The 25,685-nt window shown below is 42.6% G+C and overlaps 2 protein-coding genes across 3 annotated transcripts; both read left to right on the forward strand.

Annotated features, from left to right (window-relative positions):
* Positions 1-11,850, forward strand: LOC106563436 (interleukin-13 receptor subunit alpha-2). 2 transcript variants are annotated; one of them, XM_014129006.3, is made up of 10 exons: positions 1-330; positions 1,053-1,158; positions 5,861-6,012; positions 8,411-8,564; positions 8,784-8,904; positions 9,057-9,241; positions 10,296-10,447; positions 10,666-10,807; positions 11,023-11,131; positions 11,212-11,850. In XM_014129006.3, exons 1-10 carry the CDS (start codon positions 280-282, stop codon positions 11,327-11,329), a joined length of 1,290 nt encoding a protein of 429 aa, XP_013984481.1. In that variant the 5' UTR covers positions 1-279; the 3' UTR covers positions 11,330-11,850. The 2 variants fall into 2 exon arrangements, with proteins under 2 accessions (XP_013984481.1, XP_013984480.1); XM_014129005.3 differs by having other exon boundaries at positions 8-330; positions 10,663-10,807.
* A 146-nt stretch (positions 11,851-11,996) lies between these two features.
* LOC106563433 (uncharacterized) lies at positions 11,997-25,542 on the forward strand. The gene is made up of 3 exons (XM_045690064.2): positions 11,997-22,587; positions 23,632-24,349; positions 25,321-25,542. The coding sequence occupies exons 1-3, from the start codon at positions 22,287-22,289 to the stop codon at positions 25,406-25,408; spliced, it is 1,107 nt and encodes a 368-aa protein (XP_045546020.1). The 5' UTR covers positions 11,997-22,286; the 3' UTR covers positions 25,409-25,542.
* The last annotated feature ends 143 nt before the right edge of the window (positions 25,543-25,685 follow it).

Below are 25,685 nucleotides of genomic sequence, written 5' to 3' on the forward strand. Positions count from 1 at the left end.
CCAGGTCAGAGCAACAGCAGAGTTGACTCCCCTTCCACAGAACCACATCCATGACCACACTCACAGGCTGTTCATCAGGAATCTGACAAAACTGCAGATTCACACTAAATATGAGCTTCCTTGTTTGGTAGAGAATCCAGACTTACATAGTACAATACATGACCCCTGAGACATCAATACATGACCCCTGAGACATACTGTAGTCTTTACCTGCTGCTTCTGCTGCGCTGTAGTTCACCAGAGAATACAAAAGCAGGCACTTCGCACAGCCCTGATTAGATGGTGCAGGCTGTCAAACATCTACACAGGAGCTCTCTCACTCGATTCACAGTAAGTACTCCTTGTCTGTGGATATGCACTTTTATCTTCTCTGTTCTCTCTGTATTGTGTCCCAATGTTATCATCTTTATATTCTACTAAACTGTTGATCTAAAGTGAACGTACAAGTTGTGGGTAGCCTTCATAAACACATGCTTTGATTTAAAAGCATGCTTTCACTGTATAGTTTATGCATTCTCTACTGTACATGCTTGAAAACATTTATCTTGTACATTATTAACAGTATTTTTATATTGATTTCTATAGAGAATTCAATGGCATACAGTACAATAGATTACAACTTGTGCATGTCAACAATGTATTTTCTTCACATTATTAAGACTTAAAAGGTACAGTGCCTTCAGAAAGTAAAGGAGATTTCTTCCACTTTGACAGAGTATTTTGTGTAGATGGTTGACAAATTACAATGAAATCAATTTTAATCCCACAACAAAATGTGGAATAAGTCAAGGGTTATGAATACTTTCTGAAGGCACTGTACCTGAGGTTTATATCAAGACAATTACACATGTATTTTAAATAATGAATGTTATTGTTTTCATCTACATAATATTGTGTTTATCAAGATCATTCCATACCCTTCAGATTCCATATTTTACTGTACTGTACTGTACTATACTGGTGTTTGCTGAGAATGTAATTCATGATAAGATATGATATGTGATTGATTTATCAATACTAAATTGTACAATTCAATTCTCATGATGTTCCAGGGGCCAGTTAAGAGAATGCTGAACAGTAAAAAATGGTGGTGGCTGACAGCCATATTAATGCTTATATCTGACTGGAGTCAGTGCATCAAGCCACAAGAAATTACAGGTTAGTCTCTATAGGTGTATTTCTATTCATTCATCACTGTTTTACTGTAATAACTTGTAATCCCAGGCAGATTTCCATTCTACATCAGATTGATCTCAAAACAAAAGGTGGTCCCAAATAAATTGTTGTGAAGGTCATGGATGTGAGGCAGAATCCCTCCATGCAGACTATATATTAACAGACCTTTATCAGATTATTTCAGATCCCTCCATGTACTTTACTTTGAGTATCAACTCCTCCCCTTATCTGCAATACCTTCAGAAAGTTTTCACACCCCTTGACTTTTTCCACATTTTGTTGTGTTACAGCCTACATTTAAAATGAATTAAATTTAGATTTTTTTCCACTGGCCTACACACAATACCCCACAGTGCCAAATTGGAATCATGTTATGAAAAATGTTTACAAATTAATACAAAATGAAAAGCTGAAACATCTTGAGTCAATAAGTATTCAACCCCTTTGTTATGGCAAGCCTAAATAAGTTCAGGAGTAAACATTTGCTTAACAAGTCACATAATAAGTTGCATAGACTCACTCTGTGTGCATTAATAGTGTTTAACATGGTTTTTGAATGACTACCTCATCTCTGTACCCCACACATACAATTATCTGTAAGGTCCCTCAGCCGAGCAGTGAATTTCAAACACAGTTTCAACCACAAAGACCAGGGAAGTTTTCCAATGCCTCACAAAGAAGGGCACCTATTGGTAGATGGTTAAAAAAAGAAAAAAAACTGACATTGAATATCCCTTTGAGAATGGTGAAGTTATTAATTATGCTTTGGATGGTGTATCAAAACATCAATTTGACAGAGCTTGAAAAATCTTGGAAAGAATAATGGGCAAATGTCCAGGTGTGGAAAGCTCTTGGAGACTTTCTGGGTAAGACTCACCATTGTAATTGTTGCCAAAGGTGCTTCTACAAAGTATTGACTCAGGAGTGTGAAAACCTATGTAAATGAGATATTTCTGCATTTTATTTTCAACAAATTTGCAAACATTTCTAAAAACACGTTTTCACTTGTGTGTAGATGGGTGAGAAAAAATAAATATTTAACCTGTTGGGGCTACAGGTTAGCAATGAACCCCGAGTCGGGATTGCTAACAAGGCTGGAAATTCAAAACATCAAAAATCTAATAATTTCAATTTCTCAAACAATCAACTATTTTACACAATTTAAAAGATAAACATCTCCTTAATCTAACCACATTGTTCGATTTTCAAAGAGGCTTTACGGCAAAAGCATAAAGTTAGATTATGTTAGGACAGTACATAGCCACAAAAGTACAAACATCCATTTTCAATTCAAGGTCAGGCGTCACCAAAAGCAGAAACCAGCTAGAATTATGCACTAACCTTTGTCAATCTCCATCAGATGACACTCCTAGGACATTATGTTATACAATACATGCATTTTTTGTTCCATCAAGTTCATATTTATATCCAAAAACAGCATTTTACAGTAGCGTGAAATTCCGATTTTTTTCTTCTCTGAATTGCTTCCGGTGAACATAACAAAATTACTATTCGAAAACATTGGTAAATTATAATATTGTCATTCAAAGAATAATATATTATCATCTCGTAATTGCTACCGAATGGCCAGATCTCAAAATAACTTTACTGGGAAATCACATTTTGCAATAAACGGGGTGCTATGCTAAGAACAATAAGCTATGCTATACAGTTAGCATCATCTAATATCGATAATAACATTGTAAATATCCTCTTACCTTTGATTATCTCCATCAGAAGGCACTGCCAGGAATCCCAGGTCCGGAACAAATGTGGTTTCTTTTGACAAAGTTCATAATTTATGTCCAAATAACACCAAGTAGTTAGCGTTCATTATGCTCCCACAAAACGTGGTGGGGGGGGTTGTAAATCACGCCGAAAAGCTAAATCAACCTAGTAAATAATCTATTTACGTTCGTTCAAACATGTCAAAGGTTGTTTAGCATTAATCTTTTGGTCCATTTTTAACGTTAAACAGCAGTAATATTTTCACACAACCTATCCTATGTCTTGATAAACAATTAATGACAAACTCACGCTTCTCAGATTTATGCGCAGGCGCAAAAAATGAAGTGACGACATGTCAACTTCCTTGCATTCTAATTTGCTCTCCGTTTATCATAGACGCTTCAAACAACTTTATAAAGATCGTTGACATCTAGTGGAAGCCGTAAGTGTTGCGAAATGAATCCTTTCTCACTATGGTATCTATAAAACAATGACACTAAATAGTACAGTCACAAAATTCACATTTTCTTTTAATCTATTTTTCACAGGTTTTTGCCTGCAATATGAGTTTTGTTATACTTACAGACACCATTCAAACTGTTTTAGAAAATTCAGAGTGTTTTCTATCCGAATGTATTAATAATATGCATATCCTAGCTTCTGAGTTGGTGTAGGAGGCAGTTAAAAATGGGCACATATTTTTTTCAAAATTTCTCAATACTGCCCCCGAGCCCCAACAGGTTCTAGAATAGAATATAGAATATGCATATAATTAGTAGCTTTGGATAGAAAACACTCCAAAGTTTCTAAAACTGTTTGAATGGTGTCTGTGAGTATAACAGAACTCAAATGGCAGGCCAAAACCTGAGAAGATTCTGTACAGGAAGTACCCTGTCTGACCATTTCTTGGCCTTCTTTGTCATCTCTATCCAAAACAAAGGATCTCTGCTGTAACGTGACACTTTCTAAGGCTCCCATAGGCTCTCAGAAGGCACCAGAATGTTGAATGATGACTCTGCAGTTACTGGCTGAAAAACAGTAGCGCATTTGGTAAGTGGTCGATCTGAGAACAATGAGACGGGTGCGCGCGTGCTCGTGAAGAGTCCATTTTACTTTTTCAGTCTTTGAACGAAAACAACGACTCCCGGTCGGAATATTATCGCTATTTTATGAGAAAAATCGCATAAAAATTGATTTTAAACAGCGTTTGACATGCTTCGAAGTACGGTAATGGAATATTTTTACATTTTTTGTCACGATATGCGTCCGCGCGTCACCCTTCGTTACCCTTCGGATAGTGTCTTGAACGCATGAACAAAACGCCGCTATTTGGATATAACTATGGATTATTTGGAACCAAACCAACATTTGTTGTTGAAGTAGAAGTCCTGGGAGTGCATTCTGACGAAGAACAGCAAAGGTAATCCAATTTTTCTTATAGTAAGATCTGAGTTTGGTGAGTACCAAACTTGGTGTGTGTCAAATTAGCTAGCCCGTGATGGCGAGCTATCTACTCAGAATATTGCAAAATGTGCTTTCACCGAAAAGCTATTTTAAAATCTGACACCGCGATTGCATAAAGGAGTTCTGTATCTATAATTCTTAAAATAATTGTTATGTTTTTTATGAACGTTTATCGTGAGTAATTTAGTAAATTCACCGGAAGTGTTCGGTGGGAATGCTAGTTCTGAACATCACATGCTAATGTAAAAAGCTGGTTTTTGATATAAATATGTACTTGATTGAACAAAACATGCATATATTGTATAACATAATGTCCTAGGAGTGTCATCTGATGAAGATCATCAAAGGTTAGTGCTGCATTTAGCTGTGGTTTTGGTTTTTGTGACATTATATGCTAGCTTGAAAAATGGGTGTCTGATTATTTCTGGCTGGGTACTCTGCTGACAGAGAGTCTTGTCTTTAAAATGGTGTAATATAGTCATATGTTTGAAAAATTGAAGTTTTCGGATTTTCGAGGAGTTTGTATTTCGCGCCACGCCCTATCATTGGATATTGGAGTGGTGTTCCGCTAGCGGAACGTCTAGATGTAAGAGGTTAAAGGATTTTATTGAACAAAACGACCATTCATGTTGTAGCTGGAACCCTTGGGATTGAAATCAGAGGAATATCTTCAACGGTAAGTGATTTATTTAATCGCTATTTGTGATTTTGTGAAGCCTGTGCTGGTTGAAAAAATATTTTGGTGGGGCGCTGTCCTCAGATAATCGCATGGTATGCTTTTGCCGTAAAGCCTTTTTGAAATCTGACAACGCAGTTGGACTTACAAGAAGTTAAGCTTTTAAATGATATAAGACACTTGTATGTTCATGAATGTTTAATATTATGATTTTGTAATTTGAGTTTGGCGCTCTCCAATTTCACCGGATGTTGTCGGAATTATCCCGATAGCGGGACACCTAAGTGACCAATGATTTGAGTCAGTATGTTGGCAGCAGCCTCTCTGTGTTAGTGATGGCTGTTTAACTGTTTGATAGCCTTGAGATAGAAGCTGTTTTTAAGTCCCAGCTTTGATGCACCTATACTGACCTGCCTTCTGGATGGTAACGGGGTGAACAGCATATGTGGATACTCCTTCCAGACCATTGTAAAAGCATTCCAAGTGAATCTGGTTGAGAGAATGCCAAGAATGTGCAAAGCTGTCATCAAGGCAAAGGGTGGCTACGTTACAGAATCTAAAATCTAAAATATATTTGGATTTGTTTAACACTTTTTTTTTTATTATACATGATTACATATTTGTTATTTCATCATTTTGATGTCTTCACTATTATTCTGCAATGTAGAAAATAGTCAAAATAAAGAAAAAATAATTTAAAAGTCAAGAAATTGATATACCAATTGCAGATTGCCCCTTTAATGCTTACCGCAAGCTTGGTGCCTTTGCTCTATCAACCTTTGACCTGGAAATACTGTGTACCTCATTGACTTTCAGTGGATCCTCCTGAGAACGTTGGGGTTGATGACCTTGGCCACCTTGGGCAGCTCGACATCCACTGGACGTCTCCTGTCAGCCTGACCAACCTGACTGACTGCTCAATGAGATACCACCTGGAATACTTCAACACATACCAGAACAGATGGACTGTAAGTCACTGGACACATAACTAGACATTGCCAAATATGTACCTGACACACTGGAGGGTTATTCTAGAAACACATGTACAGTGTTGCCTGTCTGTCAGGACTGTGTGTCCTAAGGCCACTGAAGCCCTGGCCAAGGACACTATATTCTTATACACAGAATAATAGAAAAAATGTGGTACACCATCCATAAACAGCCTGCCAAGACCAGTAATGTTAATATTTCCCCATTTACAGTGGCTTGCGAAAGTATGAACAATTTTTAGGGGGGGGGGGGGGGGGGGACGACGACAAACAACAAATAAGACAAAAAGTGTGGTTTCCCATAGTGGTTTCCCCTTAAACCACTCGAGTTTTTCTTTAGCAGTATGCTTAGGGTCATTGTCCTGCTGGAAGGTGAACCTCAAGCCCAGTCTCAAATCTCTGGAAGACTGAAACAGGTTTCCCTCAAGAATTTGTCTGTATTTAGCGCCATCCATCATTCCTTAAATTTTGACAAGTTTCCCAGTCCCTGCCGATGGAAAAACATCCCCACAGCATGATGCTGCCACCACCATGCTTCACTGTGGGGATGGTGTTCTCAGAGTGATGAGAGGTGTTGGGTTTGCGCCAGATATAGCGTTTTCCTTGATGGCCAAAAAGCTAAATTTTAGTCTCATCTGACCAGAGTACCTTCTTCCATATGTTTGGGGAGTCTCCCACATGCCTTTTGGCGAACACCAAACGTGTTTGCTTATTTTCTTCTTTAAGCAATGTTTTTTTTCTTCTGGACACTCTTCCGTAAAGCCCAGCTCTGTGGAGTGTACGGCTTAAAGTGGTCCTATGGACAGATACTCCAATCTCCGCTGTGGATCTTTACAGCTCCTTCAGGATAATTTTTTGTCTCTTTGTTGCCTCTCTGATTAATGCACTCCTTGCCTGGTCTGTGAGTTTTGGTGGGCGGCCCTATCTTGGCAGATTTGTTGTGGTGCCATGTTCTTTCCAATTTATAATAATGGATTTAATGGTGCTCCGTGGGATGTTGAACGTTTCTGATATTTTTTTATAACCAACCCTGATCGGTTCTTCTCCACAACTTTGTCCCTGACCTGTTTGGAGAGCTCCTTGGTTTTTATGGTGCCACTTGCCTGGCGGTGCCCCTTGCTTAATGGTGATGCAGACTCTGGGGCCTTTCAGAACAGGTGTATATATACTGAGATCGTGTGACAGATCATGTGAAACTTAGATTGCACACAAGTGGACTTTATTTAACTAATTATGTGACTTCTGAAGGTAATTGGTTGCACCAGATCTTATTTAGGGGCTTCATAGCAAAGGGGGTGAATACATACGCATGCACTCATTTTCTTTTTTAATATATATTTTTTCAATATTTTTTTTCTTAACTTTCTTTTATTTATTTTTTTCATTTCACTAATTTGGACTGTTTTGTGTATGTCCATTACATGAAATCCAAATAAAAATCCATTAAATTTACAGGTTGTAATGCAACAAAATAGGAAAAATGCCAAGGGGGATGAATACTTTTGCAAGGCACTGTATTTTATTTAGAGAAGGCAGAGTCCCTTAGCCAAGCAATTGCTTCCTGTCCTGCTGTGTTGAGGGTGAGTAGGCCTCCGCTGAGTTTGTAGATTGGACAGACTTCAAGAATGTGGTGCATGGTTTTCTCCACCCCACAGGCACATAGGGGGCTTTCTTTAATGTTCCATCGGTGGACGTTGGCGAGGCATGGGCCAGTCCTGAAAATATTGAAGGTGGACTACTCCTTCCTGGGGCGGTTGAAACCAGGCTGATGTTGTGTGGGGATAGTGATGAGGTGCTTATCTGACCAGTAACCCCCATTATTGTGTCCAGGTCAGATATGTGTTGAAGTCGTCATTGGGTGGGTCTTCCCAGATTGGCTTACATAATGGGAGGCATATCTTTGGTGGGTTGAGGAGGTCTTATGGAGCAGCAGTTGTGGGGCATTGTGGACCTTTCCAATCATTCTGTGGGTAGTTTGGCGTCTCCGGATATGTGTAGGGAGTGATGTTTGCCAGGACATGGAGCCAGGGAAGCGGGGTGGATCAAAGTGTGCCAGTGATGATGCGCATGGTGGAATATTTCCCTACAATGTTATCCTTTGGCTCTGTTTAGATTTGTGGTTGCTTAGACATAACCGCATTTAGCTTCCATTAAATTATACTGTGGTGTTCCCTGTAATTGTAAAACAGCCAACAGTATTTTTAGGGGGAGTAGGAATGACAAATTCATCAATGTATTCATGAGAGAATAATGAATACATTTTCAGATTTTCCAAATCTTTTCAATATGATCTGTGTCTATAGCTATTAGACCAGAGTGGTGACCAAGTGCCTGAGGTATGAATAACATGAATGTAATATTGTCTGTGTATGAATAGGTGATCAGGACTGTACGGACATGGTACCGTGCTCAGTTTGACCTGGAGAAAGAGGTCAGGGTGCGGATCTCAACAGTACTGAAGGGAGCCTGCACTAACGGCACTGAGCTGAAGAGCACCTTCACAGAGATGGTCCTGCAACCCAATAACACAGGTGAGGTCAGGAGGACAATATGCTTTTGCAGATATGGAGTTGTTTGGTTCGGATTAAATGACACCAATAGCCTGACAGAAAGAGGGAGAGACTTCTTTCCTCTCATTATCCTATATATAGGAAATTTTCAATGATGGGGAGTGCTGTATGGACGGAATTCTCTACAGGCACCATCATGATAATCTATGAATCCCTTCATCTCTTTTGAATTCCTACCAGGTCCAGTTGACTCCAGGGTCCAGGGATTTGGCTGCGTGTTCTATCAGAAGGAGGTCATGGAGTGCACCTGGGAGACAGGATTAGAGGAGCCAGCCCACTCCAAGCACAGTCTGTACTTTTGGTATGTCACCCTATCATAACATTATGTTCATCATAACATATCTCCTGCCATATGAACTACATACATGTCTGTACCTGTGTAGACTGGATTAATATAATCTCTGTGAATGCTGCTCTAAATTGCATTTCGTGGGTGTCTGTGTGCTTCTCCAGGCATCGGGAGATGGAGCAGGCTGAGGAGTGCCCTCAGTACATCCAGTCCAATGGGGTCAGGACTGGCTGCACATTCACCAGGGAATCTCTCCCAGAATTCAGTGCTTTCAACATATGTGTAAACAGCTCCTCCCCCAAGGTGGCTTTGAGGTCAGCGTTCTTCTCCCTGCAAGTTCAGAACCACGGTAACACTCACATCAGGCCATGATATGCCTCACCTTTTCAATGCAGTACTGCTATTGTTTGGATATTTGCTCTTTTCCATAAATATTGTTCAACTGCCCATACAGTTCCTTTCCATAATGTCTTTTAATCAGTGTTAACATATCCAAACAGATATCATCTACTTTAGTAACTGGGGATGCGCGTTGGTTTTTATTGATGCAAACTGGGAGTTTGCAGATTTTGGAGTGGGCGTGTTACGTTTCTGTGTTTTGGGTTTGTTTGTGTATATGTGTATTTCAGGAAATAGCTTCCTGGATTCCCCCAAGCAGCTGATTGGTCGGCCCCATTGCAGATTGGCGCTCTGATCCCGCCCTCTCGTTAGGGGATACAGCTGTCGGCAATTACCGACTCCTCCATAGCTTGAAAAGCCAGTGTTCCTTTGAGGAAGAGAGTGTTTCTGGGATGTCCTGTGTTGGTTGTTGCGCAGACACAGTTTTGTTGAATGTATTTCTAACTCCAATATGACTCATTGTTTTTGATTATTGAAATTGGTCACTTTAAGTTTGTATTACTCTGTATCATTTGTTCCCAGGCGGGAAGGGGAAGGCACCTTGGGAGTGCTTAGGCAAGAGGCCTGTGGGCATACATATACCATTAGTATGTACTCTGTCTATGCACACTATGTAAGACCTGGGTGGATCACCCCATGTTTTTTGGGTATCGCGCCACGTGGCATTAAGATAGGTGGGTAGGTAGGAGAGGGGACTCTAACTTTTACTTTCTTTGCTTTGGTTCCGTCCTGCCCCTTTTCCCCACAATTACCATGTTAAGTTAATAAATTCCCAGTAAACAATAATGTTCTCTGCCATCCTTACCCGCACCTACAATCACATACCTCTTTCACTCCACAGGGAGTTGACTGTAGCAGGGTGTTGTGTTCCCCCCTCCAAGAGGCTTGCGTAACTGTTTTTCCTACTAACTGTTCTGCCTCAGTACACCCCCCGACACTTGTAATGACATCATTATATTTTCAATTTTCTTTGAAAACATGACTCCTTTGTGTGTACTCTGCAGTGAAGCCTGCAGCCATAGAGGCAGTGCATCTGGAGGCTGGTCTAGACAGGAGGCTCCAGGTGCACTGGGACTTACCCCACGAAAGTATCCCCACCCACTGCCTGGAGTATGAGGTGGAAACCAGAGAGGGCGTAGGCGGGCAGCAGCTGTTGGTATGCCCTTACCGCGCCCTGTATTTATGACATGCCTGGATTAACTGAGTTCATATATTGCTATATCTTTTCACACCTTTCATAATGTTTTGATGCATAACATTATTGAATAATTGATAGGTACTGAGATGATGCTTTGAAGAAGCAAATTCTATTGTTATTGGTTATAGAATCTCTCAGAAGTTTTCCTCATCTGATACTGTTTCTGTCACCAGAAGCAGAGGAACATAACCAGGGAGATGACCCTCACTTTCCTCTCAATGGATGGAGCCCAGTGCTTCCGGGTCAGGTCCAGGGTGCACCACTACTGTGCTGACAGAGGCTTCTGGAGTGATTGGAGTCGTTGGTTCTGTCACCCAGGTAACATTGTGGTAAAACATTTCTCCATACAGAAAGTATATCCTTATATTTATAGAGTTACCTGTTCCTCTTCCATGCAAATTCCTCACTTTTACATAAAATCCAAAATATCATACTAATTACTGGATCAATGCACTTCCACGTTTGGACATACTGTAGATACATTTCCCCCTGTAAGTACGGATATTTGAACCCATCTCTTTCCCTTGATATAGAGCAACCTCCTGGTTTTGTGTCAGATGCTGTGGTGGTCTGTGTGCTGGTCATTGTGGTCATTATCTCCATGGTGGTCCTGTCTCTGTGTGGCCTGGCACTCTGGACAAAGTGAGTACACACACAATCCATATAGATAACACAAAGACTGAAGTATCGTTGCAAATCTTAATCTACTCTCTGTCTCTTAGGTGTAAAGGCAGAGAGGGGAAAACTATGCATTTCTGTCCCCTGCACAAACTGATGGAATACTCCAAAGGACTCAGTGCTTGTGATCCTCTTCCCAATAAAACAAGAAGAAACAAGTAGTTGTCTTGCAAGCATTACCTGGGGGCACACAAACCATGAAGACATAGAAGTTACACAGGTGATTAAAACACACACGCACCCACACACCCTTATGCTCAAAAAATGAATAACCATTGTCATGTTCAAGATAGAATAATATTGATGTGTATACTTATATTCATCTCTTATGTACTGATGTGTTCAACTTAATGTTACTCAATACAATATTAAATAGTCTTGCCAAACTGTTTATGCAATGTAAGACTCCAGGCATTAAGTTACACAGTATATCCTTAAAAAAAATGCCACAGCTCTTTATACCCATTTTGTTTACTTGCTACATGTATTTTATATCACAAATTATATTTACTGGAGTAATTGTTTGTAGTAGTTTGATGCTATTGTATGAAGTTGAATGTATCTTTTAAGTCCTGTGCATAGAATTCCCAAGCCTGTTAACATTAAATGTGCTGGATGGTGTTGTGAAGTCATGTTTTATAAAACTATGCTTCTCGTCTATACCTATAAAGATGTGTATTGTATTTGTAGTGATTGCTGTTTCAGAGCGCTTGTGACGTATGTGGCCAGTCATGGCGACTAAGTGTACACTGTTGCTCTTACAATGACATGTTGCTGAAGTGTCTTTATTTCATTGCCTCAACTGGCCATCTATTTGAAATAAGTTTCTGGAAATTCCTCTAATTCCAGTAGGAGTTCCTTTATCCACCTCGAAACAGACTGTAGAGAATGATGCACTCCCAGATACACATTTTCTATTTTAATTTCAGCCATTTTGTATCTATGATGTACTAAGTGCCTTACTAAAAATATCATCAGGAGCTGATTCTTTTGATCCCGTACAGTATCTGTCCCACTTATTGCAGAATCATTGACCTATATTCTTAACTTGACAATTGTTTCTGGTGTTCTCCCTAAGATCTGGGAAGTGGAATGTCCTCCCTCTACACAAAGGAGATCTTTCCAACTTAGATAAATTGGATGGTAGTTATCTTGCCTTTCCAAAGTTTTAAAGTCCCTGGCCAACTCTCAACTAAGAACTTAAACTTCTCATTCTAAACTCAGCAAAAAAAGAAACGTACTGTCAACTGTTTATTTTCAGCAAACTTAACATGTTTAAATATTTGTATGAACATTAGATTCAACTGAGACACAAACTAAACATGTGACTAACAAGTGGATTAATGTGTTCCTGAAAAGAGGGGGGGGGGGGGGGGTCAAAAGTAAGTACTGCAGTGCATCTCCTCCTCATGGACTGCACCAGATTTGCCAGTTCTTGTTGTGAGATGTTACCCCACTCTTCCACCAAGGCACCTGCAAGTTCCCGGACATTTCTGGGGGGAATCGCCCTCACCCTCTGATCCAACAGGTCCCAGATGTGCGTCATGGGATTGAGATCCGGGCTCTTCGCTGGCCATGGCAAAACACTGACATTCCTGTCTTGCAGGAAATCACGCACAGAACGAGCAGTACGGCTGGTGGCATTGAAATACTGGAGGGTCATGTCAGGCTGAGCCTGCAGGAGGGGTACCACATGAGGGAGGATATCTTCCCTGTAATGCACAACGTTGAGATTGCCTGAAATGACAAAAAGCTCAGTCCGATGATGCTGTGACACACTGCCCCAGACCATGATGGACCCTCCACCTCCAAATCGATCCCACTCCAGAGTACAGGCCTCGGTGTAACGCTCATTCCTTCGACGATAAACGCGAATCTGACCATCACTTCTGGTGAGACAAAACCGTGACTCATCAGTGAAGAGCACTTTTTACTAGTCTTGTCTGGTCCAGCGACGGTGGGTTTGTACCCATAGGCGACGACGTTGTCGGTGATGTCTGGTGAGGACCTGCTTTACAACAGGCCTACAAGCCCTCAGTCCAGCCTCTCCCAGCCTATTGCGGACAGCCTGAGCACTGATGTTCGGATGTACCGATCCTGTGCAGGTGTTGTTACACGTGGTCTGCCACTGCGAGGATGACCAGTTGTCCGTCCTGTCTCCCTGTAGCGCTGTCTTAGGCGTCTCACAGTACGGACATTGCAATTTATTGCCCTGGCCACATTGCAGCCCTCATGCCTCCTTGCAGCATGCCTAAGTCACGTCCACGCAGATGAGCAGGGACCCTGGGCATCTTTCTTTTGGTGTGTTTCAGAGTCGTTAGAAAAGGCCTCTTTAGTTTCCTAAGTTTTCATAACTGTGACCTTAATTGCCTACCGTCTGTAAGCTGTTAGTGTCTTAATGACCGTTCCACAGGTGCATGTTCATTAATTGATTATGGTTCATTGAACAAGTGGTGGAAACAGAGTTTAAACCCTTTTACAATGAAGTTCTGTGAAGTTATTTGGATTTTTACAAATTATCTTTGAAAGACAGGGTCCTGAAAAAGGGATGTTTCTTTATGTGCTGAGGTTAAATGTACAACAGTTTGGTTTTAGACCTAGACATAGCACTATTTCAGCTGCTATGCTTGTTCTAGATGTGTTAAATTGCTTAAATATTCAAACCCATTGTGCTGCCATATTTGTAGACCTTTCCAAGGCCTTCGACACAGTTGATCATTACATTCTCATTCAAAGGCTGACAGAAATAGGCCTGGATCAGGCTTTCTTGCATGTGGTTTGACAATTATATGTCAGATAGGACACAATGCGTGATTTCTGATGGTGTCAAGTCTAGTTTTTTTTTTTGTATCCAATTGGTAGTTAGTCTTGTCTCATCTCTGCAACTCCTGTACGGACTTGGGAGAGGCGAAGGTCGAGAGCCGTGCGTCCTCCGAAACACAACCCAACCCACTGATTTGTTTTTACACAATGCCCACTTAACCCGGAAGCCAGCTGCACCAATGTGTCGGAGGAAACACCGTACAACTGGTGACCGTGTCAGCGTGCACTGCGCCTGGCGGGTGGTGGACCATTCTTGATACACACAGGAAACTGCTGAGCGTGAAAAACCCAGCAGCATTGCAGTTCTTGACACAAACTGGTGCACCTGGCACCTACTACTACAACCCATTCAAAGACACTTCAATCTTCTCTTGCCCAATCACCCTCTGAATGGCACACACACACAATCCATGTGTTGTTTTCCAAGATGGCGTAGCAGTCAGATGTCTATTTGTCTTGTCCCATCCTGTGTATTTATCGTTTTTCTTCATATATATTTCGTATATATTTTTAATCTCAATTTCCATCTACGGACTGAACATACTCTCCTGCAACCCGCCTCACCCAATGTGGTACGGATCTGCAATTTTTACACTTTATCAGAAGCTAGCCAGCTAACTAGTTAGTAGTCAATTAGCCACTGCTAGAGGTCATCACCGTTAACTCAGACATTAGCCAGCCTCAGCATGGCCAATTCCTGCCAGTCTGCACAGCGCAATATCAACCCAGAGCATATTGAACTGCTTTCTCAACCACATCTCTGGATTCCTATCGCAAGCTCTGAACCTTTACACCGGATCATCGCAGCTAGCCAGCTGCTATCCGAGTGGCTACTCCTGGCTAATGTCTCTGTCCCGAATCAAGCACCAGTTAGCCTGGAGCTAGGCCCATCTCCCGGCTAGCCGAAGAGGTCCTTCAGCCAATTCTTGGGCTACAATACCTATTTTGCCAATTAGCCTGGACCCTTTTACTGCCGACACAGAGCCCCGCCGATCCATCACGACTGGTCTACCGACATAACCGTCCGAGGGGGTCTCAACAGACTATTCTGTTACGATGTCGCCAAAGAACCTTCTACTAGCCCCGGCCCGCTAGCTTTTCTGAACACTGTGTCCCCTGCTCGCCTAGCATCGTAGTGACTACTGAACGGCACCCTGACTCACCTATTGCTGCTCTTTTGACCCTATGATCACTCGGCTACACAGTTTCAATAACACGGTACATCATTTTGTTTACCTGTCACCCCCAGTCTCGAACTCAGGTTCTGTATGTACCTGACTAACCCGCTCTGCCCATTCATGGCCATTTACCCATTGTTGTCTTAGTTCTCATGATCAACACCTGTGTTTGCTTCATGCCTCTAATGTCAATATGCCTTGTCTACTGCTGTCTTGGCTAGTTCTTACTGTTTTATTTCACTGTAGAGCCCAAAGTCCTGCACAAAATTCCTTAGCTCTTTTTGTCCCACCCCACACACGTGCGCAGAACTCAACTGGCTTAACAGGTACTTCCAGAGATGAAACCTCTCATCGTCACTCAACGCCTAGGTTTACCTTCACTGTACTCACATCCTACCATACTATTATCTGTATATTATGCCCTGAATATATTCTACCATGCCCAGAAATCTTTTATTCTCTGTCCCCAATGCACTAGACGACCAGTTCTTATAGCCTTTAGCCGTACCCTTTATCCTCTGTTCCTCTGGTGATGTAGAGGTTAACCCAGGCCCTGTAGCCCCCCAGTTCCACTCCTATTTCCCAGGTGCTATCTTCTGTAACCGTAAAAGCCTTGGTTTCATGCATGCTAACATCCGAAGCCTCCTCCCTAAGTTTTTTATTCACTGCTTTAGGACACTCCGCCAACCCGGATGTCCTAGCCATGTCTGAATCCTGGCTAAGGCCACCAAAAATTCATTCATTTCCATCCCCAACTACAAAATTTTCCGCCAAGATAGAACTGCCAAAGGGGGTGGAGTTGCAATCTACTGCAGAGACAGCCTGCAGAGTTCTGTCTTGCTATCCAGGTCTGTGCCTAAAAAGTTCGAGCTTCTACTTTTAAAAATCCACCTTTCCAGAAATAAGTCTCTCACTGTTGCCACTTGTTATAGACCCCCCTCAGCCCCCAGCTGTGCCCTGGACACCATATGTGAATTAATTGCCTCCGATTTATCTTCAGAGTTTGTACTGTTAGGTGACCTAAACTGGGATATGCTTAACACCCTGGCCGTCCTACAATCTAAGCTAGATACTCTCAATCTCACACAAATTATCAAGGAACCTACCAGGCACAAACCTAAATCCGTAAACATGGACACCCTCATAGATATCATCCTGACCAACCTGCCCTCTAAGTACGCCTCTGCTGTCTTCAACCAGGATCTCAGCGATCACTGCCTTATTGCCTGCGTCCGTAATGGGTCCCCGGTCAAACTACCACCCCCCATGACTGTCAAACGCTCCCTAAAACACTTCAGCGAACAGGCCTTTCTAATCGACCTGGCCCGGCTATCCTGGCAGGATATTGACCTCATTCCGTCGGTAAAGGATGCCTGGTTATTCTTTAAAAGTGCTTTCCTCACCATCTTAAATAAGCATGCCCCATTCACAAAATGTAGAACTTAGAACAGATATAGCCCTTGGTTGACTCCAGACTTGACTGCCCTTGACCAGCACAAAAACATCCTGCGCCGTACTGCATTAGCATCGAATAGCCCCCGCGATATGCAGCTTTTCAGGGAAGTTAGGAACTGATATACACAGGCAGTTAGGAGAGCAAAGGCTAGCTTTTTCAAACAGAAATTGGCATCCTGTAGCACAAACTCCAAAAAGTTCTGGGACACTGTAAAGTCCATGGAGAATAAGACCACCTCCTCCCAGCTGCCCACTGCACTGAGGCTAGGAAACACTGTCACCACCAATAAATCTATGATAATCGAGAATTTCAATAAGCATTTTTCTATGGCTGGACATGCTTTGCACCTGGCTACCCCTACCCTGGTCAACAGCTCTGCACCCCCCACAGCAACTTGCCCAAGCCTCCCCCATTTCTCCTTCACCCAAATCCAGATAGCTGATGTTCTGAAAGAGCTGCAAAATCTGGACCCCTACAAATCAGCTGGGCGAGACAATCTGGACCCTCTCTTTCTAAAATGATCCTCTTTCTTTCGTATCATCTGAGATCCCTAAAGATTGGAAAGCTGCCACGGTCATCCCCCTCTTCAAAGGGGGTGACACTCTAGACCCAAACTGTTACAGACCTATTTCTATCCTACCCTGCCTTTCTAAAGTATTCAAAAGCAAAGTTAACAAAACAGATCACCGACCATTTTGAATCCCACCGTACCTTCTCCGCTGTGCAATCTGGTTTCCTAGCGGGTCATTGGTGCACCGCAGCCACGCTCAAGGTCCTAAACGATATCATAACTGCCATCAATAAAAGACAATACTGTGCAGCCGTCTTCATCGACCTGGCCAAGGCTTTCGACTCTGTCAATCACTTCATTCTTATCGGCAGACTCAACAGCCTTGGTTTCTCAAATGACTGCCTCGCCTGGTTCACCAACTACTTCTCAGAGTTCAGTGTGTCAAATCGGAGGGCCTGTTGTCCGGACCTCTGGCAGTCTCTATGGGGGTGCCACAGGGTTCAATTCTCGGGCTAACTCTTTTCTCTGTATACATCAATGATGTCGCTCTTGCTGCTGGTGATTTTCTGATCCACCTCTACACAGACGACACCATTCTGTATACTTCTGGCCCTTCTTTGGACACTGTGTTAACAAACCTCCAGACGAGCTTCAATGCCATACAACTCTCCTTCCGTGGCCTCCAACTGCTCTTAAATGCAAGTAAAACTAAATGCATGCTCTTCAACCGATCACTGCCCGCACCCGCCCGTATAGCATCACTACTCTGGACGGTTCTGACTTAGAATATGTGGACAACTACAAATACCTAGGTGTCTGGTTAGACTGTAAACTCCCTTTCCAGACTCACATTAAGCATCTCCAATCCAAAATTAAATCTAGAATCGGCTTCCTATTTCGCAACAAAGCCTCCTTCACTCATGCTGCCAAACATACCCTCGTAAAATTGACTATCCTACCGATCCTTGACTTCGGGGATGTCATTTACAAAATAGACTCCAACACTCTACTCAGCAAATTGGATGCAGTCTATCTCAGTGCCATCTGTTTTGTCACCAAAGCCCCATATACTACCCACCACTGCGACCTGTATGCTCTCGTTGGCTGGCCCTCGCTTCATATTCGTAGCCAAACCCACTGGCTCCAGGTCATCTATAAGTCTTTGCTAGGTAAAGCCCCACCTTATCTCAGCTCACTGGTCACCATACCAGCACCCACCCGTAGCATGCGCTCCAGCAGCTTTATTTTACTGGTCATTCCCGAAGCCAACACTTCCTTTGGTCGTCTTTTCTTCCAGTTCTCTGCTGCCAATGACTGGAACGAATTGCAAAAATCACTGAAGCTGGAGACTTATATCTCCCTCACTAACTTTAAGCATCAGCTGTCAGAGCAGCTTACTGATCGTTGCACCTGTACACAGCCCATCTGTAAATAGCCCACCCAACTACCTCATCCCCATATTGTTTTGTTTGTTCCTTTGCACCCCAGTATCTCTACTTGCACATTCATCTTCTGCACATCGATCACTCCAGTGTTTAATTGCTAAATTGTAATTATTTCTCAATTGTCTCAAGGCTTAAAAATCCTTCTTTAACCAGTCTCCTCTTCATCTACACTGATTGAAGTGGATTTAGTAAGCGACATCAACAAGGTATCATAGCTTTCACCTGGGTTCATCTATTCAGTCTATGTCATAGAAAGAGCAGGTATTCTTAATGTTTGTATACTCAGTGCATGTGGTTCTCTAATTCTCACAAAAATGTTTCAGATGGACCACATTTATTTATTGGATGGTTCTCCCATTGATCGGGTTCCCGCCTATAAATATCTGGGCTTTTGGATTGACTAAGATTTAACGTATAAAAAACATATGGATGAGCTAGTTAAAAAGCTAAGCTTTAAAGTGGGCTTCTGTTTTAGAAATAGATCTGGCCTGTCCCTAAATAGCAGGAACCAGATTGTACAATACATTCCATGCATTTTCTTGACAATGGGGAAACCATTTACCAGAATGTAAGACTACTCTTAAATCTTTGGATGTCGTCTACCATAGCGCCCTTCACTTTATCACACGTGACAGTTGTAATACTCATCACTGCATCCTGTATCGAAAGTATGGCTGGTCCTCATTAAAGTCCCTAGATTACTTAATTATTCCCTTTTTGTTTACAAATCTCTACTACACAAGCTTCCGACTTTACCTAACTTCGCTGTTAAATAACCTGGTCTCAGAGCATTTCATATATTCTTAAATCCAAGACAATCCATTTAGTATGATATGTTACGTTTCGTATGGTATGTATTAATATGTTGAACATTTGCTAAATGTAATATATGTTACGAATTTGCAAAACGTCTGAATTCTAGCTAGGTGGCTAACGTTAGCTAGCTGGCTAACATTGGCTAGGGGTTAGGTTTAAGGGGCGGCAGGTAGCCTAGTGCTTAGAGCGTTGGGCCAGTAACTGAAAGGTTGCTAGATCGAATCCCTGAGCTAACAAGGTAAAAATCTGTCATTCTGCCCCTGAACAAGGCAGTTGTTTTAAGATGGTCCTACTATGGATCATTTAGCTATTTGATTTGGTTTTAACATCCAGCAATTAGCAGGAGCTAGCTTGTCTCTCTCCAGTAAAAGCCTAATAGCCGAGCCCTATTATAGCTTTTGAAGCCTATAGCTTTTCCTGACAGTTTGCGAGAAAAGGAATGGAGAAGGCATGCGTCCATAGCCTAGCCTATAGCCTATTGTCCGTAGCCTAGCCTATAGCCTATTGTCCGTAGCCTAGGCTATAGCCTATTGTCCGTAGCCTAGGCTATAGCCTATTGTCCGTAGCCTAGGCTATAGCCTATTGTCCGTAGCCTAGGCTATAGCCTATTGTCCGTAGCCTAGGCTATAGCCTATTGTCCGTAGCCTAGGCTATAGCCTATTGTCCGTAGCCTAGGCTATAGCCTATTGTCCGTAGCCTAGGCTATAGCCTATTGTCCGTAGCCTAGGCTATAGCCTATTGTCCGTAGCCTAGGCTATAGCCTATTGTCCGTAGCCTAGGCTATATCCTATTGTCCGTAGCCTAGCCTATAGCCTATTGTCCGTAGCCTAGCCTATAACCTATTGCGCATGGGAACAGCTGGAAGAGAGGCGCCAGAGTTAAATATTATCTAGATATTAGGCCACTCATTAGCTAAATAGTAGGTCTATAAATATTTACCTGTCAAAGTGCAAGGAAAAAAAGTGAACATATTATGAAATGGCAGATCTGTGCGTTCCTCCAGGCTGCACTCTGCAGTCCCTGGGGACTACTCACCCCTCCACTCTCTCCCTGAATCCAGTAGTCTACAGCGTTCCACCCTCAATTTTTTAATGAGGTTTCACATGTGTTTGGTTAGTTCCCAATGTGTCACACCTGCTCCTGCTCCCTGGTGCTTGAAGGTGCCAGGCTCCCCAGCATTGCATAGTCCTGCACCATCATTACGCACACCAGCCTCCCCCCCCCCTCAAGCGCATCAGTGATTATTGGACTCACCTGGACTCAATCACCTCTGTCATTACCTTCCCTATAACTGTCTGTTTCCCCGATCTGTTCCCTGCTTAAGCATTAATTGTCGTTTGTCGTTGTGTAGCCGTGTGCTGACGCTGTTCTTGTCATTGTCTGTTCCTGATTAAATGTTCACTCCACATACCTGCTTCTCATCTCCGGCGTATGTCCTGACACATTGTTCTTCTTAGTGACAAAACAGCAAACATTAGGAGTGTTCACTTATCAGACCCACAGCTACAGTTGAAGTCGGAAGTTTACATACACCTTAGCCAAATACATTTAAACTCAGTTTCACAATTCCTGACATTTAATCCTAGTAAAAATTCCCTGTCTTTGGTCAGTTAGGATCACTTTGTTTTAAGAATGTGAAATGTCAGAATAATAGTAGAGACAATGATTTATTTCAGCATTTATTTCTTTCATCACATTCCCAAGTTGGTCAGAAGTTTACATACTCTCAATTAGTATTTGGTAGTACTGCCTTTAAATTGTTTAAAGGCTTTTTCATTTTCAGACCTGGACTTTGATTTTTTACGCCACTCAGCACCTATTTGTGTTTATCATTTTTGCTCTTATTTTTCAAAAACATAGGACATGTGTCAAACACAAGGCTCGGGACACATTTCTATCAGCGGGGCAATGATTTGGGCCCACTTCCGTACCGCCATGATGCGCTGCACTATAAGTCACAGCAAGCACTGCCAACTTGCTGCAAGCTACAGTGCATTGCCACACACACACCCCTCCTCCCAGAACCACACACACACACACCCACACACAAGCAAGCCAATGGGCTTCTACCAAACCAAAAGTTTAAACATGTTGTAGGTTAAATGTCCATGCCAAGTTTCGGTTCCAACGGCTCATTGTTGTTGCTTACAGAAAATGTCATCTTGATTGTCAAAAAGTTATAAGATAAAGGATTCATGTACTGGTATAAACTACTACTAAAGGACAATAGGACACAAAACAAGTATAAATGAGTCAACAGTTGAGTCTTCTACTTTATGAAATTACAGCTTGGTGAATTCAACTTCAATTGCGCTGCTTTCGTGTCTCCCGTTTACAGCGTGCAGGGAAAGTGTACAGACACATGCCACAGTCTCAGCTAGGCTACTCAAATGGTGTAGGCTTCGGTTTTTAAAGCTTGACAATGAATAACCAAACAACTAAACCTGCAACAGAACACCATGCAGAGGACTTAACATATAGCCTAGGCTGGCTACTCAACTACAAGACTTTTTGAGTGCTCCTTATATTGTTTTAACATGTTAAAATTCTATATAGATTAATATTCTTATTTTTCGACAGTGTGTGGGTCTTTCATTAAAATGCTGTATACAGCAGCCTGTACACAGCATAAGTAGACATTATAAAGCGCCATATTTTTTCAAATAAAACAATGGCCAGTTGTATGCACTTTCTTTTGTAAAAACAAACATAATAGGTTATGTCTGGTCCGCGAATTCCTTGTGTTTTTTCAATATGGCCTGTGCGCTGATTGAGTTTGACACTCCTTGACATAGGAAGTACCGTGACTAGATAAGAGAGGAACACAGTCCTCCCCTGGATGGCATAGCGACTGTACACTCTAGTAGTCTGAGGTTGTGCTTAGAACTAAATGTTGAACAGGATTAGAATGAAACAGTGGTGGACAAACTTCTCTAACCCCGTCCTTGTCATCATCCTCCAGGCAGGCTCCTTCATGGTGCTTGGCTTGGCGTCTATGCTGGTCCCTCTGTGTGTCAGGTTTGAGGGGCTGGTTGCAGTGTGTCTACTGCTGGGGCTGTGTGACGGCTGCGTCATCACCCTCATGGCCCCTGTGACATTTGAACTGGTGGGCCCCCAGAGAGCCTCCCAGGCCATCGGCTACCTGATGGGCCTCATGGCCCTCCCCATGACCGCCGGACCCCCCCTCGCAGGTCTCACCTCCAATCAGACAGTAATTCAAATGGCCACTAACCCACTGTGTCATTGTCTCAGATACAAATTATTACTGTTTTGATGCAAAATGTCTGTGTTATCCTGTATTCCTTACATATCAATTGGATATTTTGTATTTTTTGTAAAAATTTATTTCACCTTTATTTAACCAGGTAGGCAAGTTGAGAACAAGTTCTCATTTACAACTGTGACCTGGCAAAGATAAAGCAAAGCAGTTTGACACATATAACAACACAGAGTTACACATGGAGTAAAACAAACATACAGTCAATAATACAGTAGAAAAATAAGTCTATATACAATGTGAGCAAATGAGGTGAGATAAGGGAGGTAAAGGCAATAAATAGGCCATGGTGGCGAAGTAAATACAATATAGCAATTAAAACACTGGAATGGTAGGTTTGACAGTAGATGAGTGTGCAAAGTAGAAATACTGGGGTGCAAAGGAGCAAAATAAATAAATAAATACAGTAGGGGAAGAGGTAGTTGTTTGGGCTATTTATAGATGGGCTATGTACAGGTGCAGTGATCTGTGAGTTGCTCTGACAGCTGGAATATATATATATATAGCTGATATACACTGAACAAAAATATAAACACAACATGTAAAGTGCTGGTCCCATGTTTCATGAGCTGATTAGTATTTCTGTCTGTAATAAAGCCCTTTTGTGGGGAAAAACGAATTCTGATTGGCTGGACCTGGCTCCCCAGTGTCGGCTTGCCAAGTGGATGGGCCTCTGCACTCCCGGCTCACCCATGGCTGCATACCTGCCCAGTCATGTGAAATCCATAGATTAGGGCCTAATTTATTTATTTCAAATCGACTGTAACTCAGTAAAATCTTTGAAATTGTTGCATGTTGCGTTTATATTTTTGTTCAGTATATATTAGTATCATCAGTACTGTATGCACATGAGCCTTATTGTAAATTGTTAAATGTTTCTGACTGTGTGAATCACCTTGAAGTGCTCCTCAATGATGCCTCTCTGTGTGATACTGAGTTATGTGTCTTCGCTTCGCAGGGCTACTCCATGACCACTTTGGAGATTACCACATGGCCTTCTACCTGGCTGGGGTTCCTCCCATGGTCGGAGGTGTCCTGCTCTTCTTTGTCCCGAATGTTCATCAACGCCTATTGGAGGGCCAGCAAGAAACCCTCCCAAGACCCAGCCCTGACCTCCAGCTATCCCCTCCTGGCTCTGACCACCAGTCCCCTCCCATCCCTGGTCACCAGCTCCCCCCAACCAGCCCTGACCACCAGTCCCCTCCCATCCCTGGTCACCAGCTGCCCCCAACCAGCCCTGACCTCCAGCTATCCCCTCCTGGCTCTGACCACCAGTCCCCTCCCATCCCTGGTCACCAGCTGCCCCCAACCAGCCCTGACCTCCAGCTATCCCCTCCTGGCTCTGACCACCAGTCCCCTCCCATCCCTGGTCACCAGCTCCCCCCAACCAGCCCTGACCACCAGTCCCCTCCCATCCCTGGTCACCAGCTGCCCCCAACCAGCCCTGACCTCCAGCTATCCCCTCCTGGCTCTGACCACCAGTCCCCTCCCATCCCTGGTCACCAGCTGCCCCCAACCAGCCCTGACCTCCAGCTATCCCCTCCTGGCTCTGACCACCAGTCCCCTCCCATCCCTGGTCACCAGCTCCCCCCAACCAGCCCTGACCAACAGTCCCCTCCCATCCCTGGTCATCACCATCGCTGCCACGACTCAAGAATGTTGCCAACAGTAAACAAGTGAGAGGCCACTGCGGTGAAGACACTGTGACAAGTCAGAGATCCCATAAGATGTATAATGAGTGAAGTCTTGTTCCATGATATTCCAAGGGACGTTTGTTATAAACATCTTTAAACCAAGTGATTGAATTCTGAATAAGCTTTGTACTCTATGACCTATTTGCGTATATATGATTTTCTAACATTGTTGGCTTAGGGCAGGGGCAGTCACTAATATTTCTGAGGTAGCCACTTCTGTGAAACAACCTCACTGAGCGAGCCGTCATACCCGTAGGGAGTTGGGGTGTTCACAAAGTCAAATTGATTCATACATGATATCAAATGGATTCACACATGATATTTTAGATACTATTAACATGGACCATCAAGCTATTTTGTTATATATCTTATATATCAGAAACAAATGTGTAAAAATAACTTTAGGAATCTATTAAATATGGCCTTTTGCCATTATCTCAATAAAGGTTATAACACAAAGTTACTATATGCTAAATCAGGTAATGCCAAATTTCAGTCTGAAGGAAGTATATTCTTTGGACTGATTGAAATACATCAGTGTGGTCCTCTTGTAGTTCAGTTGATAGAGCATACGTGCTTGCAATACCAGGATAGTGGGTTAAATTCCCAGGTTCATGAGTGTTAGCTTTCAGTAATTGGTGTCACAACTGCTCCTGCTACGCCCTCTGGTGTTCATCCGGTGTCTTCCTGACCTGCAGTTACACTCTCTTTCTCTCCCGCTGTGTGATTGTGTGGTTGGAGACAGGTGTGCTGGAGTCAGAGTAGATCCAAACCATCTGCAACTCATTCCATAATCAAGACCTCTACAAATACTCAGTCCTGCCACTTCCACTCTGCCAGATTGTAATCTCTGTTTAGTCAGTTCATGATTCTAGCCATATATGATTATTCAATATCCTGTTACTCTGCTGTGCCTGTTTCACTGCCTGACACCGTTTATCCTCTCATTGCAGTCACTGCTCTGGCTCCTGTTCCACATCTCACCACCCAACTATCTTGCTCTGGATTTTACTCACCACCATTACCTTGGATTCCCCTTAGGACCTGTTTACCCTGTTCTACTTAGATAACTCTGACTTCAGTCTCCACATCTGTTTTTTCTGCAACTCATCCGAGCTTCACCGGATCTGCACTCCATGTCTTTCTGTGTAACAATAAATATTTTGGTTAATTCATCCCTGTTTCCTCATCTGAGTCTGCTCTTGGGCTCCCCCGTGTCCCTCCGCTTAACAATTGGTTCTCCAACCGTTCAAAAGCTAGAGCCAAATTCAAAGGAACATTTTTTTCTAGTTGTGCTATATATACACTACCGTTCAAA

The sequence above is a fragment of the Salmo salar genome, chromosome 11 (assembly GCF_965601325.2).
Source record: "Salmo salar chromosome 11, fSalSal1, whole genome shotgun sequence".
Classification (NCBI taxonomy): Eukaryota; Metazoa; Chordata; class Actinopteri; order Salmoniformes; family Salmonidae; genus Salmo; species Salmo salar.

Coding starts and splice junctions, on each gene's coding strand:
- LOC106563436 (XM_014129005.3), top strand. CDS start 280: ATGGTGCAGGCTGTCAAACATCTACACAGGAGCTCTCTCACTCGATTC. Junction 6,013..8,410: donor CATACCAGAACAGATGGACT/GTAAGTCACTGG, acceptor GTGTATGAATAG/GTGATCAGGACTGTACGGAC. Junction 8,565..8,783: donor CCTGCAACCCAATAACACAG/GTGAGGTCAGGA, acceptor AATTCCTACCAG/GTCCAGTTGACTCCAGGGTC.
- LOC106563433 (XM_045690064.2), top strand. CDS start 22,287: ATGTTGAACAGGATTAGAATGAAACAGTGGTGGACAAACTTCTCTAAC. Junction 22,588..23,631: donor CGCCGGACCCCCCCTCGCAG/GTCTCACCTCCA, acceptor TTCGCTTCGCAG/GGCTACTCCATGACCACTTT. Junction 24,350..25,320: donor ATGTTGCCAACAGTAAACAA/GTGAGAGGCCAC, acceptor CTCTCATTGCAG/TCACTGCTCTGGCTCCTGTT.